The sequence below is a fragment of the Osmerus eperlanus genome, chromosome 18 (assembly GCF_963692335.1).
Source record: "Osmerus eperlanus chromosome 18, fOsmEpe2.1, whole genome shotgun sequence".
NCBI classification, from domain to species: domain Eukaryota; kingdom Metazoa; phylum Chordata; class Actinopteri; order Osmeriformes; family Osmeridae; genus Osmerus; species Osmerus eperlanus.
The window spans coordinates 7,301,705-7,316,998 of record NC_085035.1 but is presented as its reverse complement, the minus strand read 5'-3'; the positions used below and the strand labels follow the sequence as shown (position 1 = coordinate 7,316,998).

The window sequence follows — 15,294 nt, the reverse complement described above, 5'->3', positions numbered from 1 at the left end:
CAGTGTATCACATGCAAGACACTTTCAGGGGCCGAATTTCTGTTACGTGCAAGGTCCCATCCTCTATTTGCCAAACATATCCATCCATGTTGACAAAAAGCAGCTACCTTGGTGTAGAACGATCACGTGTCGAACCATGCCACCAAAATCCTATTACGCTCTGAAGAAACTAGTTCTGCATAAAACATAGACGCAACGATAATCGACTGGAATTTCTGCGACAAACTTTTTTTGGTAGCTTTGGAGCGGGTTGAAACGATAACAGGGTTCACCTTACGGCCTAGTAGTGGTATAGCAGGATGTGCATCAACCACCATAAAGTCCAATTTGTAGTTTTTTGCTAAGCGGATTTCTTCCTTTTATCCAGAATTTGCCTATTGGTTTCAGTGTGTGACAAGTAACTTGATCAGTTTTTTCCATTTGAACATCTGGGTTTACTAGATTTAATGGGATAATGTTACATGTTGCCCCACAATCTAGCCGTCCAAATTGGGCTCTCCTAGTAATCTTTCTTTTAAATTCAGGTTAATTTGTGTTGCACACTATGTTATCCATTTAGGATAGGCAAGTATTGTGAATCTAGCAATTTTATCTAGAGTTTGAAAGGATTCAAACCAAAATATCCCACCCCTCCCTTCAAAGCCACCCCTCCAAAACACAAACCTGACTAGACAGACAAGAAGCAGCCCGTCCAATCATTGCATTCAGTCCAAATGCCATCCTATCATTAGTCAGACCCTAATGGTCGTGTTTATTAAAGTCCTGCGACTCCCAGATATTGGATTGATTTCATTTTACTGTCAAACCTTTAGATTTATTGGTTGTCCTGCTATCAGGATGTGAAGTTCATTTAAGCAAATATAACAAAAGTGCTTTTCAAGAACATTGCCTACACTGCCTTTAACTGCTTTCCCAGTATACAAGTGACGTGTGTATGTATGTTTCCCAGCTGTATGGCTCTTTTCCACCCCAGACTCGAAAAAGACTCACTGTTTTCTGTAAATAAATTGAAATAGCTCGAGTCATTAGGTGCGTTCGACTTCATGCAGCGCCGGCGTCGCCTGCAGCCGCCTGCAGCCCGGCTGACTTGAAGCAGCCAATGGCATTCTCAACTTCAAGGCAGCCGGCTGCAGCCGGCTGTCGGCGCCGCCGGTGCTGCATGAAGTCGAACACACCTATTGACAAGCGTCTGACCTCCCATCAGAAACATCCATGTATAGGCTAGTATTATTGCGGTACTAACCGTTTTCATGATCTCTCAACCGAACCTAATTAGTTGCGTACGACTAGTTGCGCAATTTGATAGGACAATGGATTTAGACAGACAGTACAAGGATCGAATTGTATTTCAAGTTTTCTACTTGGTCCGCTTTTCTCGATGTATGATTGGACGAATAACTTTTCTTCGTGCAAGTCCAGCCCTTATTTGCTATTGTGCCATCGTTGTTTGTTTTTAGTTAGCTAACTTGCTAGCTACATGTATTTATCAGTTTTTCTTATGATATATTTTATGAACCTGGTACTTTTACAGGGCCGGATCGATATGCAGATGTTTTAGCAACTTGAAAGAATCGTAGCCTGCTCGCTCTTGCGCTGTTTGTTTCTGCCAAACGTACTTTGCGTGCTCGGCATGTGTTTACACTCAACATGGAAACAAAAAGAGTGGAGATTCCAACAGGCGTCTTAGACGATCTCTGCAGGTAAACTGTTGAGCTTTCGTTTGTCATTATACTTAAACGGACACACGTTTTGGGAAATAAATGTATGTTAATGCTAACAGCGTTTGTGGTCCGTATGCCTGTCAGTATAACAAAGGTGAGCTACGCGTCATGTGGATGTTGTCTTCCTCGGCGCTCGCCAGCAAGGCTTTGTTTTATGTAGAACATTTCTTTACCGACATTGTTATTTTGTTGTTGTTCTGCCAGCTATGTAATTGTCTTTTTTGGTGTGCGCTGTTGTTGGTGTTAAATGTATGTTTACAATAGTACCTCACTTTTAAGTAGACTGTTGCATTACAGTTTGGGCCTAAAATCCATTTGGGGAACACCACTTATGCTTCATTGTAGACCAGAAGCTCATCTCCCTCCTTAATATCCCTCTCTTCTTCACGTTTATCCTCCAGTCGATTCATCCTCCACATCCCTAGTGAAGAGAGGGACAATGCCATTCGTGTGTGCTTCCAGATCGAGCTTGCACACTGGTTCTACCTGGACTTCTGCATGGAGAATGCACCAGGACTACCTCAGTGTGGGATAAGGGACTTTGCTAAGGCTGATATCCTTTTCTGGCAATAATAATGCCTAGCTAATAGTAATTTTTATCATATGTCAGCATGAAATACCTTGAGAGGAAATTTGATTGTCACGTCAAATTTCCAAGGTAGTCTCCAGGTATTCTCAAGGTTTTCTTTAGGTATTCTTAAGGTATTCTCAAGGTATTTTATTCTGATTCATAATGATGTAATGGTCAGATATGCAGTGTTCCTCATAATTACCGAGTACATTCACACCTACATGTACCAAGGACATTGTCAATAATATAGCACTTCTAGCTTTATGATATTTTGATAAAACTGCCCTTGTCACTTTTTTGTTGACCAAAGCGTATACAATATGCTCCTTGACCACAATATACTTTTTAATCATTGTCCATTCTTGCTTCCCCAAGGGGGGGATGTACAGAGAGTTTTAGAGCAATGGAAAGAGTATAAAATGGGTGTCCCGACCTACGGTGCAATTATTCTAGATGAGACGCTGGACAATGTAAGTATACTGGAGTAATATGTACTTTGAGCTACGGAATATGTTATTCTTTATCATTAACATGCTAATTAAATATATGGGAATGGCCCATGCTATATATTTTATTCTGCAGGCATTACTTGTTCAGGGCTATTTGGCCAAGTCGGGGTGGGGTTTTCCAAAAGGAAAAGTCAATGAGGATGAGGCTCCCCATGACTGTGCAGTTCGAGAAGTGAGTAAATTGCTGAGTGTGAATAATTCCATATCAATCACCACACCACCACCGTCTGTCATGTAATCAGGGCTCCAGACAAGCATTTTTTACTAGGAGAACTGTAGCCACTAACTGAAAACTTTAGGGGCACAGGCAGAACATCTAGGGGTGCACACCTGACATATTATTATTTTTTTTTAAAGAATGTCAAGCTTTCCCATTTTAACTGTATTACTGATAGATGCTTTGGTAATAAATAAACTACAATGTGCTATTTTGTTCACAGTAGGGCTGTGCTACATATATAGATCCTTTCATATCCCATATTACATTTTTTATTATATACTAGACAAATAAAAAGTACTTACTCATATTAGATTTTTCATTTTTTAAGGCTCGCATATGCACCCGAAATGTAATCTATGCGACCTCAAAATATATTTGGGAGTGTAGCAGACTACATAAATCCCTGACAGATTCAAGTGGACACTGAGTTCTGGGCTACGTTGTGGGTAGTTAGCTACGTTTTATGTTGAAAAAGTATTGTCTTTGTAGGCCTGCTTGAATAAACGACACACAAAGTTGTGTGCCAAAAGGGAGAAGTTTGCTGACTTCCGGTCTTTCCAACTCCTTACATGAGTATTTAAATGCTCGCTAATTGCACAGTAGTGTGCCTGCTGTGAGCTAATACAGTAACCGGTCCACCGTTCTATCCAACGTTACATAACCAACTAAATGTAATCTTTATTCTTAACTTAAATGCAGATTTTTAGATATCGTCATATCACCCAGCCCTAAATTCACAGTCACATTTAATCGCCATGTTTGACTTTTATGGACGATTAGTGTGATGCCATGAAAGCAAGACACATGAGTGTAGATGACGTATCCCACGCAGTCGACTAATCACTTAGCGACCCTCCCCCCTCACACACATTGGCCAACTCTGGCAGACTTTCTCCCTCCTCGTTTTTCAAAAACAACAAAAAAAAGTATAATTTGCAGGTCGCACATGTGCGAGTAGTTGTCAAAAATACTTGCACGGTCTAAAAAACCGTGGTCGCAGTCTGGAGACCTGAGGTTTGTCTTTCCTGTAAAGGTTTTGGAGGAGACTGGTTTTGATATCAGAGATCGCATCTGCAAAGACACGTACATTGAGCAGAAAATCATGGATCAGTTGGCCAGATTGTACATAATACCAGGGGTATCTAAGGAGACCAAGTTCAACCCCAAAACAAGGAAGGAAATAAGGGTACAGTTGCTTTTCTATTTTCCCATCTCTTATTCCTGTTTGTGGTAGAATTTGTCTGTGTAACTTAACATTTAACTCAGTTATCATCAGTGAGATGATGACCAAAACGTATTTTTCTAACATTTTTTCTTCAGAATATTGAGTGGTTTCCTATTGAAAAACTACCTTGTCACAGGAGTGACATGACGCCGAAGTCTAAACTAGGTCTTGCCCCCAACAAGTTTTTCATGGCCATTCCTTTTGTAAGGTAGGTGCGTCCTGAAGAGTGGCGTCATCAACTGATATACATATGGGTATGTGGAAAATTATGGCCTAACCCATATTACCTTTATTTAAATAATGTACTGTTTGTCACAATATAATGGTATTATAATAACTCATCATGGAGCTCTTCGTAAAGTGGGAACCAGATGAATCTGCAAGGTCATGTTTCATTTTCTCTGGCTTGTTGGTGAGGCCATCCTCCCATCCACACAGATTTCCCTCTGGCATGGAAAGTGCCTGGCCAATCACAATAATTTATCTCATATGGAGTGGGTTTATTACGATGACTGTACATCGTCTGCGCCCGTTGATAATGTCACTTGGAAATCGAAAATTAACTGAAGTTCCAGACTAATACGCATGTGCGAATTGGTCTGGCAAGGCCAGGCTAACAGATTTCAAATCTCAATGAGCCTTTCCTGGTCAAATACATTTTACTATTATTCATTTCTCTCTTTTACGTACAGACCACTCAGAGAATGGATCAACAAGCTCAAGGGAGAGTCCACAGACAGCGATGAGGATTTTGCATCCAATGGCAGTACTCCATGCAAACCTCTGGACAAAACATGGTAAATGTCAAGCCTTGATTGAAAGGATCTCTTATGGCAGTGGCTCTCTTTAGTTTTCCTCTTAAAACAATATGGAATGCCCAGTTAAGCACTTAAACACATTATTGGTACCCTAAGTTTGGTATGAAAGCTGAAGATACAGTTAAACTTCATTATAGTTAAATGTAAGCACTCAATGAAATGTACAGAGTTGTTTTCCGAACCAATGCTATGGTGGCTCTCCACACAAAACTAGAAAAATATTAGGTATTGTCTTTTAATATTGATCACGGCCTCTCCCACTTAAGGTCCAAGCACAGACGGTCCCAGCCACTAACTGAAGCGTCTCCAGGAGATTCTTGGGGCAAGCACAAGCAAGCCAAGCCTCTCGGACAGCTGAGCCAGTATGAGCTGTCGGAACTCTTAACAGTCAAGGTTTGTCCCTTAACTTGCATTTATTATGTTGTATAATTAGCTTTCAGGGGATCAGACATGGACAGATAAAACACAGAACCTTCGGACTTTTTTGTGCTTGTATACCGTCATTTTATTTAACTAAGAAGTGTTTCCCACAGAATGTGATTATACTTGTGGTGGTAGGCAGGGGCGGAGCCGGACTTTGTAAAAATGTGGGCCTCAGCCCAAACCTATGTCCTGTATGTATGTTAGATGTAAGTATAGATGGGGACTTCAACGAGAAATGCGAGCGCGCGTTGCTGGCGAGAATTTATTTTGCATTAATTTGAGTGCAAAATAGTTTTTGGAGCTTTACGTAATATAAAGTTGGACTCATCGTTATATTTGCCGAATGTATTTAACTATGTATATTATTATATTTAATTTGAATGTATCCGTTTTGGACACATTTGTGCAGAGAATTATGATACTAACCATTTGTAAACTCTGTATTGATTCTCCTGCCGATGCTCGGAAAAAGCCGCTCGTCCTGCGCATTGATTCAGAGCATGCACGGAGTGAAGGGGCTATTTTCAGACGGGTACATTGTAGTGAGTGAGAGAACGCGAGCGGGGAAAGAAAGGGCTGAGCGAATCAATGTGCTGTGCGCAGCTCTACAATGATCTTTTTTTTTTGCCATGTTAAACTGTAAAAGAAATTGTGGTGGGCCACCACAATTAAATCAATGTGTGGGAAACACTGCTTAGTAAAACAGTTGTGCATTTGAGCATTGGTTCACTCGAGAGTAATATGTTTTAGTTTATCAGCTTGACATGCTTGTCTGTGACCATCAGAGGGGGATGTGTACACACTTTCAGTGTATTCCTCAATAGTTGCACAATATGCCTGTAATGTAACCAGAATACCTGTTCCAAACCTCTCAAATATGTGTTTCATGACAGAATCCCAGTGTGAAAGGCAATGGAAAGAAACATCAGGACTCTGTTAACCTAAAGAAAAGGGCCAATGACAATGGAGTCAGCAGCCAGCAGGTGAAACTAGCTTCAATGAGTATCAATATCACCCTGGGTCCAAATTGAAATAACCACTTTAAAATGTGGTTTTGACTATCATTTAGTCAAATCAAACATCTGTTGATGGATGTGGGCATTATCAGGGTTATTTAACTTCCTTGGAACATAAATGCTTATATTGTTGATTATGCTTAGTAATTTTACTTAAGTTGTGGACATATGTCTTAATGTGTACATATATGATTATGATTAAAATTAGGCAAAGTCAAGAACAAGGGCCACAAAAAAAGATTACATAATCATCAAGACATTATTTAATTCAGAAACATTAGTCTCACAATTATTGGTCTACCCCCTTTGCCAAGACAACATTTCTCAACAGAGACAACTGTCTCTCATAATATTTGAAAATATAGAGGAACTAATAACTAATGCATTTTAGCCTGGGTGGTCATAGATGACCAAATACTTTATGAACTTAGAGTTCATAAAGTGACTAATGAATAAATGTAAAGTAAAATCTTCCTTGGAGTATATAGTCATTTGAAAAAGAAAGTACACCCTCTTTTAATTCTATGGATTTCTGTATCAGAGCATAATTAAAGTAATCTGGTCTTTAGCAGGGCTTAAAATTTGATTAATACAACCTTAGTTGAACAGCAACACATGGCATATTACACTATGTCATGATTTATTTATCAAAAACAACGCCTCACTGGAGAAGCCATCTGTTCACCCTTGCTGCTTTCATAGTAATTTAGAGGCTAAGTAGTAGCCATGTGTTGCTAATAAAATGCCCTAGATTAATGGATCATCAGCAAGTATGACCACCTCTATAAAAGCCGAAGTTTTAGCAGTTTGCTGGTCTGGAGCATTCAGGTGTGTGTTATACAATGGCAAGGAGGAAATACATCAGCAATGATCTTACAGAAGCAAGTGTTGCTGCCCATCAATCTGGAGAGGGTTATGAGGAAATTTCCAAACAATTTAAAGTCCATCATTCTACAGCGAGAAAGATTATTCTCAAGTGGAAAACATTCAAGACAGTTCCAGGTCAGACACGCCCCAGCAAATTGTCCACGACTTCTGGAACAATGTCCTTTGGACAGACAAGACCAAAGTGGAGATGTTTGGCCATGATGCACACTGTCACATTTGGCAAAAACCAAACACAGCATACACCTCATACCATCTGTCAAGCATGGTGGTGAATTGGTAATGATTTGGGCTTGTTTTGCAGCCACAGGACCTGGGCACCTCAATCATTAAGTCAACCTTGAACTCCTCTGTATACCAAAGTATTCTAGAGTCAAATGTGAGGCCATCTGCCTGACAGCTAAAGCTTGGCCAAAATTGGGTCATACAACAGGAAAAGGTTCCCAAGCACACCAGCAAATCTACAACAGAATGTCTGTAAAATAAAAGAATGAAGGTGTTGCAATGTCTCAAAGTCCAGACCTCAACTCAATTGAAATGCTGTGGCGAGACCCTAAGAATAGTGGTCCAAAATTCCTCCACAATAGTGTGAGATTGCTAAAGTCTTAAAGAAAACGATTACTTGAAGTACAAGCTACAAGCTATTGAATCATAAGATGTATTTAGCTTTTCACACATGGCTTTCCATTTTGGCTTTATTTTTGTTAAATAACTCATGACACTGTAATATGTCATGTGTTGTTGTTCGTCTGAAGTCGTATTTAGCTCATTTTAAGACCTGCAAAGGACCAGGGGGGTGTTCCATCAACGTCGCTAACGCAAGTCTCGTTAACACGAATAAGTCTCACTTGGGTACGTCAAGTTAGACTTAAGCCTCAAACCGTTCCACTAACGTTCCGTTCCACTAACAGGCAACGCTAATTCAAGCTAGACCTCAATAAGCTTAGACTGTGCAGCCCAGATCAGGCGATCGTCGAAAAGAGGAGTTATGTCGCAAAAAGCAAAGCGTAAACCAGCAGAGGTTTTTTTTTTTTTTTTTTTTAGTTGTCCCCAAAAAGGGCAATGTTGCCTCAATTAACACAGCAAGGGAGACTGTTAACGACCGTTAAAATGCATAAATTGTAGGCTTTTTAAATCTACTTAACATAACTATATGCAGTTAGGCCTACTGATAATTAGTGTAATTTGATGAGCTGTCTGAAACCGTTCTGACAGTATGGCTCAATATTCTCAACAGGAGATTGAGAATAATAGCCCCAAAAAGAACGTGGCAGCAATTGAAAATTGTAGGATAACATTCAAAACACCAGGGGCCTGTACTACGAATCAAGATTTGGTGTTAGCGAGGTAACTTCAGGTTCAACCCAGGGTTTTCTGTACTACGACGGAGGATCACTTGTTACCGGGGTAGATCGCCATGGTAACACATGCTGAACGGCTAACCTGGTCAGGAGCAGGTTAAGTTGGAGATCAGAGATCAACCGGTATAAAAGCACCGCCCACTAACTCATTCTTGAGGATAATGCCGTCACCGTTCATAGAAGATCCTGTGGAGCTTGGGGCGCTGATAGTGAGAGGTGCGCTCAGAAGAGCCATAACATTTAGAGACAGACAAAACCCTTTCGCATTCCCTCATGAGTATCTTTATGAAAGATATAGATTCTCAGCAGAGGGAATTACGTATCTTTGCCAGGTTCAGCCGTATGTTGCCAATGCGACACATCGAAGCTGTCCGCTCACAGTCCCACAGACTATATATACCGTTTCGTTATTTCGCTACCTACTTTTATAGTGTGGGTGATGCGGAGAACCTGAGCAAGAACACGGTCTGCCGCGCAATTTGCAAAGGATTTTTTTCAATGGCTGTTGCCACCATACTCTGATTAATGGAGTGATGAAAAAGAGATATCCAAAGTGCCCTTTGTAAAAACTTTGGACTCTAATATGTTGACAAAATGAAACAAGGATTTTCATTCTGTCTTCATGCAATGTTCTGATTTCCGTTCTGGAAATGTATGCACATTGTATCTTATTTTACAACTTCATGCATCATTTGCTCATTTAAACATACATTTACAGGAAACTAGTAATGAAAACAATATTTGACCTAATTTCATGGTTTCATGTTGATATGTTATCCCTTTTCACTGGGGTATCTCCCCTTAACCCATTCTGTTGTCCTTGGGTTGCTTTGCGCCTTTTCCTAATCATTTCCATATCAGAAATGTGTGTTTCTTTCAACCAAAACATTTCAAACCAAAAATAACAATGTGTATGGTACCATACAATGCTCTTCAAAAGTTAAATAAATGATCATTTCACTACTTTCATTGAATTTGGATGTTTCATTCACTTTTATAGCATTTTTCAAAAAGAATAAATAGGACATTGAAAGAAAGAAATGGTGAAAACCCCCACAAAAGACTCAAAATGCACAACAAAAAAGCCACAAAAAGTTGGAAAAAGACCAAAACGTAGATTTTTTTTTAACAAATACATCCTTATGTGTTCTCCCTTCCTATAGGAACACAGAAAAGCCAGCCTTGTTGTTAGTGTGTTTTCTGCAAGCAAAAACACTATTGTTATTCTGCATACTTATTATTATTTTTTTATTTTCCTCCCACTTTTTTCCGTCGCCTACTCCTTTCACACCGTTTAAGCTAGAAACACCGTTCAAACTTCATTTGATAAAGTCTGAACTGCTCTAGTGTGCTATTACTTTTCTCATTGATAACTTTTAAAGTTTTTAAGGTATTAAAGTTTAAAGTGCTAAAAAAAATGAATGGGTTTCAATGGTTCAGAATGTTCAAGTCAAATTCAATTGTGACGTCATGCACTGACAGAACTGTTTCTCACCGCGTCAATTTTTGACACTGTTTAACACTTTCCTGCCTGAATATGCAGACTTTTTCAAATAATATACCTGAACTGTTTATACCATTTTGAAGACAAGATTTAGGGCTTTCTAATGATGTAAATATTTATATGATCATGTTAGGCAAATCATCCTTTATCAAGACGATTTCACAGAGCCATTCTGACAAAAATCTTCTCCGTCTGCATTACTTTTTTTAGAAAACCTCATTTTTAACCACTTTCACTACAAGATAGAGGATATGTTTGAGCGTATGAAATGTGCGTACTTTTGTCGTGAATTCAGAACAGCAGACAGATTTAAGATAGACTATTTTGTTTAAAAGTTATGACCACTGAAGTGATGAGTGGGATAACGCAATTCCAAGCTAGCGCGATGGCTCTCCATAACTAAAAACGGTTCTACTTTTTTCCACAATCGACCAAATTGGCCAAACAAGGTATGTACATTGATCTTAAAGTGTACATAATCTAGCTAGATTATTTTTCTTTAAGAAAGTTTCACAGAAATCTGCAAAAATCGAGGCTCAACACTGTCATATCCGACTGTCACGAACAGCCAAACCGGGGTCACGAAAGGTTTACTGCAGCTGGCGTTAATACGAACAAAAGCTTCGTAACTGAAAAGTTTTTACTTTTAGTTGACGATATTGAACACAGACGTTAAGAAACTTGTCTTTACTCTAAATATATTCTCCGTTTTCAATTTGAAGCAGTAAATCTAACACAGTAGGAATTCTCCCACGACATCCGCTCGCTCCGCTTTGACAAATATGTTTTCTCAGTCCACCATACATTAGACAAGCTAATTTTCGAGCACTTTCAATACAAGATACAGGCCATGTTAGAGTTGATATATATATACATAATTGTGTGGGCAATGTAGAACAGCAGACAGATTTGAAATATGATATCTTGGCCATTCTAGTGACGAGTGCTTACAACGCTAGCTACGACTGTCATAATACAGTACTGTAGCTGCCATAGAACGGCGAAACTAGCTACGTCTATAGTTCGTTACCTACAAACAAATGCTTCGTAACAGTATTTACTTTTTATCGGCGATATTGACAACAGAGGTTAAGGAACTTGTCTTTAATCAAAAGATCGTCTCCGTTTTCAATTTGAAGCAGTATCTAGCTTACTGTAGGAAATCTCCCATTGCATCCTCTCTCTAGCTTCTTCAGCTAAAGATTGACGACAATGACGATGCATGCATTAATCACGCCTACGGTGTTAATACAGTCTGTAAAAATACCACTTTGACACACTTGCAAGAAATGATCCGCCGGCTAGATGTAGCATGATCTTATTTACCACCCACAATAGTTCTGCTTTTTTTGCAGCAGCATTCTGAGTTAGAGTAGCTAGCTTTTCCAGTTGCACAACAAAGTCACATACATAATGTGACGAGATTGAATTAAAAAAACTCACCAGGGACAACGACAACATCGGCAACCCTGCACTATGGATTATTATTTTGATGTCATCTTTAAATTAAGTGTCTGAACAGGACTGGTTGTGCAGGCACACATGATTAGTTTCTCCTTCATCTTGAACCTAAAACCTAGATTCTAGGTTAGAAATGTTGACAATGACCAACAGTTGCTACGTTACAAGAAACAAGGAACCAATCCGATTGGCCAACGCTCTTCACTGTTCCACTGTTCAAACTTTTTTCTGTTTCTACATCTTTCAATTATTAATACTTTTCAGAATGGGTTTTATTCGCCAAGAAACATCACACAGACAAGGAATTTACTGTGGCAGGAAGGTGCACACATTAAACATATAAGAATCTTAAATAAGAAGTGTACAAGTCTAACTAATACTAAGGGTTTAAAAATGTAAAAGGTTTAGAATGAAATAAAATATAAAATGGCTCTAACATAACGCTTTAACATTTATGAAATTAAATAAGATACCCTTTTCATCACTATTTTTTCTCCTTTTTAAACCGTGAGAAAATATTGCAATGCATAACAATGACAGATATACTGTTAACACTGTCTCACCACTTTGGTTTCAAAGCTCTGGATAAGAGCGTCTGCTAAATGACTAAATGTAAAGCAACACTTTTTTTCACCTTCATACTGCTGACATACTTTTTTCTGCTATGATATTGATAACTGTTATGCAATATACTCTTCATCACTATATTTGCTCATTTTTCTAACTTCAAACTTTTTTCTGTTTCTCAATCTTTCATTCTTTAATACTTTTAACGCTTAAAAATGTATGAAAGTCAATAAGATACTCTTTTCATCACTGTTTTTTCTCCATTTTTAACAGTAAGAAAATATCGCAATGCATAACAATGACAGATATACTTTAACACTTTTTCTCACCATTTTGTTTTTAAAGCACATACCTCTTTTAAAATGTTTGTAAAACCTTCTTCACTATTCAAGCCATCAAAAAAATCGTTTCAACTGCTTTCAGCAAACACACACATTTTCTTCAGGAAATGTACCTTTCTAGTTTTAATTAAAAGCCTCTTATACTCTATATCGAGCCTCTTATACTCTATATCGAGCTACAGGGTTCTTTTATACAGGGCCCTCGCATTGTCTGCTCCATCCTGAAACAAATAAAGAACATTGTCCCTTTGCAAGGCACACTTGGAGAAAGTTGAAGGTGTCCATTTGACTACTGTGTTTCAAGGTTCATTGCTTATAATTTGTGTCTTTGTCTTGGCCTTGAAGTGAAGGCCCTAGGCTCAGGGGGAGGAAGACGTTCCTCCTCCTGCTGGGTTTAACACCATAGGAATTTAATCACTTGAGTCATATTTGAAATGAGCACTGTAAGGACTTGTCTCATGTTCAGACCACCACCATTAGCAAGTCATTACAGACACTTCAATCACAGCCACACGTTCACACACTCACCATCTGTGTTGCAAGTGGTAAATAAAACTCAAAAGTGTACCCCCAAAATGCTCTCTGAGCAGGCAGACACAGTTTCCTGATCATCTAGGACCTCCACTTGAGAAAGTAAATGGCATATTTGATCAATATTCAGCAACCACATATGGCATACATACTGGCGTATGACTATTAGTTTCACTGTTACCTCTGTATGGCACAGTGGGACGACAGTGGGTGGTGGCAGCAACACCACCGTATTTCCTGTCACTGCAGAGAACAGTAATACATTTCACTCCTACAATATTCATAAATAATTGTTGAATGAACATGGTCACATAGATTACTTGAAACATACATATGCTTGGGTTTCCGAGCTGCTGCCACCAGGGTCTGAAGAAATGTCCCCTTCCACTCCTTCCATCATGGGGCAACCCTGATAGTTGGAGAGGGCCAGCACCTCAGCAGGAGTGAAGTCCTGTGGAGGAGGGCCCCCCCAGTTTTCTTTGCCTTATTTTTCTTCCTGTTGGCTGCAAGCAATTTCATTGTTCTATAGGCTCTTTGTAGCTATACCAATATTATACAAAAGGGACTGACTCAGGCAATTCAGCCTTGTACTTGTTGGCCTTAAAATATGTGCAAGTATTGCCTACTGCTACTTACCGTTTTGAATTATGGTTTTATATTTATTTTTTATTTGCTCCCACGATCGTTTGCCACTGCCAGGGTTGCAACTAAAATAATACAGCAACAAAAGTTTAACGTTATGGAATGCACACGTGTAATTATGGTCACATCTTGTGCCTGGGGCACAAGATATCAATAAGTCATGTAGCTTACGCATTTACAGCGTCTGCTATTTTCTGCCAGCTTGGCAGCAGCGACTTTGTTGATTTTGTCTGTATTATATGACTGTATTCCTGATATGTTTGTATTACAATATTTCACGAGAAGGAGTAGACAAAGTTTGGAAGATTATTGTCGGCTCCTCCTGCGTGAAATATGCGGCTCTTGTTTTGTCCATGTTTGCGATTGGATATACGGTGCAAACACCGCCCCTTTATGTGAACGCGCACGTGTCTAGATTGGAAAGATCTGGGTTGAGTTAGAGATTTGATAACCGCCGTCGTGATACCACTTATCGTGATTGCGATTGTTACGCTTCACGTAGCCGGGTAACTGAAAGTGATCCAGAGCATGTTGATCTTGATTCGTAGTACAGGCCCCAGGTGTTGGTTAATTGCACTTGATGTGGGCTAATGTTTTTGTCTTCACATCTTGAACAAAATTAACAAGTTACTTCAAAATACCTTTGCCACACACATTTATTAACTGATAGGCTAAAGGCTGAGCTTTAAGATAAAAGGGAAAGATAACCATGACTAAAATGGAGATTCACTGAAATAAGTATTATTGCACAGATTCAGCACAAACTTTCAGATCAGAAGGTGACCCAAACTGTAGCACACTTTGCTTGGCAGAACAGTCATTTAAAATTGCTCAGCATGACTAAGAATATATCATTATATTATTACCACAAAGACTGTGGCTCGAGATACCGCAAAGACTGCGGCTTGTGTGTTTTGGATTCCCGCAAAGACTGCGGCTTGTGTGTTTTGGATTCCCGCAAAGACTGCGGCTTGTATTTTATTGAGTACAATTTTTATTTATATTGGGAAACCACAAAGACTGTGTCTCGAGTTACCGCAAAGACTGCGGCTTGTTTTGGGAAACCACTAAGACTGTGGCTCGAGATATCGCAAAGACTGTGTCTCGAGATACCGCAAAGACCGCGGCTTATGTGTATTGGATTCCCGCAAAGACTGCGGCCTGTGATTTTGTATTTATATTGGGAAACCACAAAGACTGTGTCTCGAGATACCGCAAAGACTGTGTCTCGAGATACCGCAAAGACTGCGGCCTTGTATTTTGTTGAGTTACATTTATTTATTTTTATTATTACTTTTATCACTTGTATTATTGTTTTATTGATTTCATGTAAAGAATATTGAGCTGAAATTATTGTATGAAAGGTGCTTTATAAACAGTGGCGGAGTTAGTGATTTGGGGGCCCCAGGCGAAGACAGGCATAGGGCCCCCTTAACTCCTATTCTCACTCATTGGGTGTGCTTTGCCTTCGGCAAGGGCACAACCTTTGTTCTCTCACA

The 15,294-nt window shown here is 39.3% G+C and overlaps 1 protein-coding gene across 2 annotated transcripts in view; it reads left to right on the top strand.

The window, feature by feature from the left end:
• Positions 1-1,416: 1,416 nt before the first annotated feature.
• The window catches only part of dcp2 (decapping mRNA 2), a 45,883-nt gene continuing 32,005 nt past the window's right edge, over positions 1,417-15,294 (top strand). Inside the window, exons 1-9 of one of the 2 annotated variants that reach the window (XM_062484002.1) lie at positions 1,417-1,700; positions 2,123-2,274; positions 2,635-2,762; positions 2,875-2,973; positions 4,055-4,207; positions 4,342-4,454; positions 4,939-5,043; positions 5,331-5,457; positions 6,381-6,470. In XM_062484002.1, coding sequence (XP_062339986.1) covers positions 1,648-1,700; positions 2,123-2,274; positions 2,635-2,762; positions 2,875-2,973; positions 4,055-4,207; positions 4,342-4,454; positions 4,939-5,043; positions 5,331-5,457; positions 6,381-6,470 — 1,020 coding nt within the window. In that variant the 5' untranslated portion in view covers positions 1,417-1,647. The remainder of the gene's footprint in view (positions 1,701-2,122; positions 2,275-2,634; positions 2,763-2,874; positions 2,974-4,054; positions 4,208-4,341; positions 4,455-4,938; positions 5,044-5,330; positions 5,458-6,380; positions 6,471-15,294) is intronic. The other variant, XM_062484001.1, reaches the window with a different exon arrangement.